This window comes from Suricata suricatta, chromosome 7 (genome assembly GCF_006229205.1).
Source record: "Suricata suricatta isolate VVHF042 chromosome 7, meerkat_22Aug2017_6uvM2_HiC, whole genome shotgun sequence".
NCBI lineage: Eukaryota > Metazoa > Chordata > Mammalia > Carnivora > Herpestidae > Suricata > Suricata suricatta.
In genome coordinates, this window is record NC_043706.1 from 2889353 (window position 1) to 2890822 (window position 1470).

The 1470-nt window shown below is 48.8% G+C and overlaps 1 protein-coding gene across 1 annotated transcript; it reads right to left on the reverse strand.

Annotated features, from left to right (window-relative positions):
- Positions 1-208: 208 nt before the first annotated feature.
- On the reverse strand, positions 209-1468 carry LOC115296500 (histone H2A type 1-C-like; the record flags this gene model as incomplete). The annotated part of the gene is made up of 2 exons (XM_029944957.1): positions 209-634; positions 1299-1468. Coding segments are annotated over 2 exons (303 nt in total), but the record flags the coding sequence as incomplete, so codon positions are not given.
- Between the last annotated feature and the right edge of the window lie 2 nt (positions 1469-1470).

Consider the following 1470-nt stretch of genomic DNA (forward strand, 5'->3'; position numbering starts at 1 on the left):
CAGCTTGCGGATCAGCAGCTCCGTGGACTTCTGGTAGCGGCGGATCTCGCGCAGGGCCACCGTGCCGGGCCGGTAGCGGTGCGGCTTCTTGACGCCGCCGGTGGCCGGCGCGCTCTTGCGGGCCGCCTTGGTGGCCAGCTGCTTGCGCGGGGCCTTGCCGCCCGTCGACTTGCGCGCCGTCTGCTTCGTGCGAGCCATTGCTACAAAACCTACCCTGCGGAAACCAGCGACTGGGAAGCGGGCGCCGGCACCAGGCTTTATACTTGTGATACGGTCCTGATTGGCCAGAACCGTTGCAGCAACGTGATTGGTTCTTCCTCCAATCCTCACTTGGGTCCTAAGACCTCGGAATCCCTTTTCTTTTTCATGCCACGGATTTTCTCATTGTTACAGGAACGAAATCATTGCTGTACTCCAACGTTAAGATTCCACTAGTGAAACAGACTTGGACCTGGAATTTGGAAGTCACCGCCTAAATTATCCTTTAAAAAATGCATTATTTCAGCTTCTTCCCCTTTTCAAATACAGCTTCTTCCCATTTTCAAATTTACCGGAATAATGTATTCGTTTGTTTCTCACTAAGTTCCGTTTCATAACTGCATCGTTCAGATGCTTTTCATGATAGTACCAAGACCTGCAACAAAGGTTTTACAGTAAGACTTGCTTCTTTGAAACACTAAAACTTTGTCCTGCGTGGTGTAGGGAGGGGAGCCTGATACGTTAAATACCAGAGTCGTTATCTGACACCGTCATTAACCGATTTTTATGTTCAAGGGACTAATTGGATTACTTAACTCGTAGATTGTGCGCTAAATTTACCCAGGAGGGTGTGGAGTGGTGACAATATTTACTGGCCAATAACTAGAGCTTTCACATAGTTCTGAAGATGTTAGCAAGCTTTTGAACTAGTGATGTACCACCAGGTTCTGCTAATGACAAAGACCCGTTGGGGTTTTAAAGACAGAATGGCCCGACAAAATGAATACATATATATACATATATATGTATATATATACACGCACATCTACATCTATATATGTATAGACAAATGTTTCCTGGGATGACAGAAACTTTACCCAAACCGGTGTTTGGGGAGGAGGGTGGAGGGACAGTGAGGCCACACATTGAATCAAATGGCTAAGCAATACAGGGAGAACTTTGTTTCGAGTTTGTCAGATTTAGAGTCCTCGTAGGATTCAGTAAAAGTGCGTGTTCAGTTCTTCCACAGAAATGATGGGTGGCTCTGAAAAGAGCCTTTGGGTTTAGAGAGAAATGCAGACGATTAATTCAGGCCTTACTTGCCCTTGGCCTTGTGGTGGCTCTCGGTCTTCTTGGGCAGCAGCACGGCCTGGATGTTGGGCAGCACGCCGCCCTGCGCGATGGTGACGCGGCCCAGCAGCTTGTTGAGCTCCTCGTCGTTGCGGATGGCCAGCTGCAGGTGGCGCGGGATGATGCGCGTCTTCTTGTTGT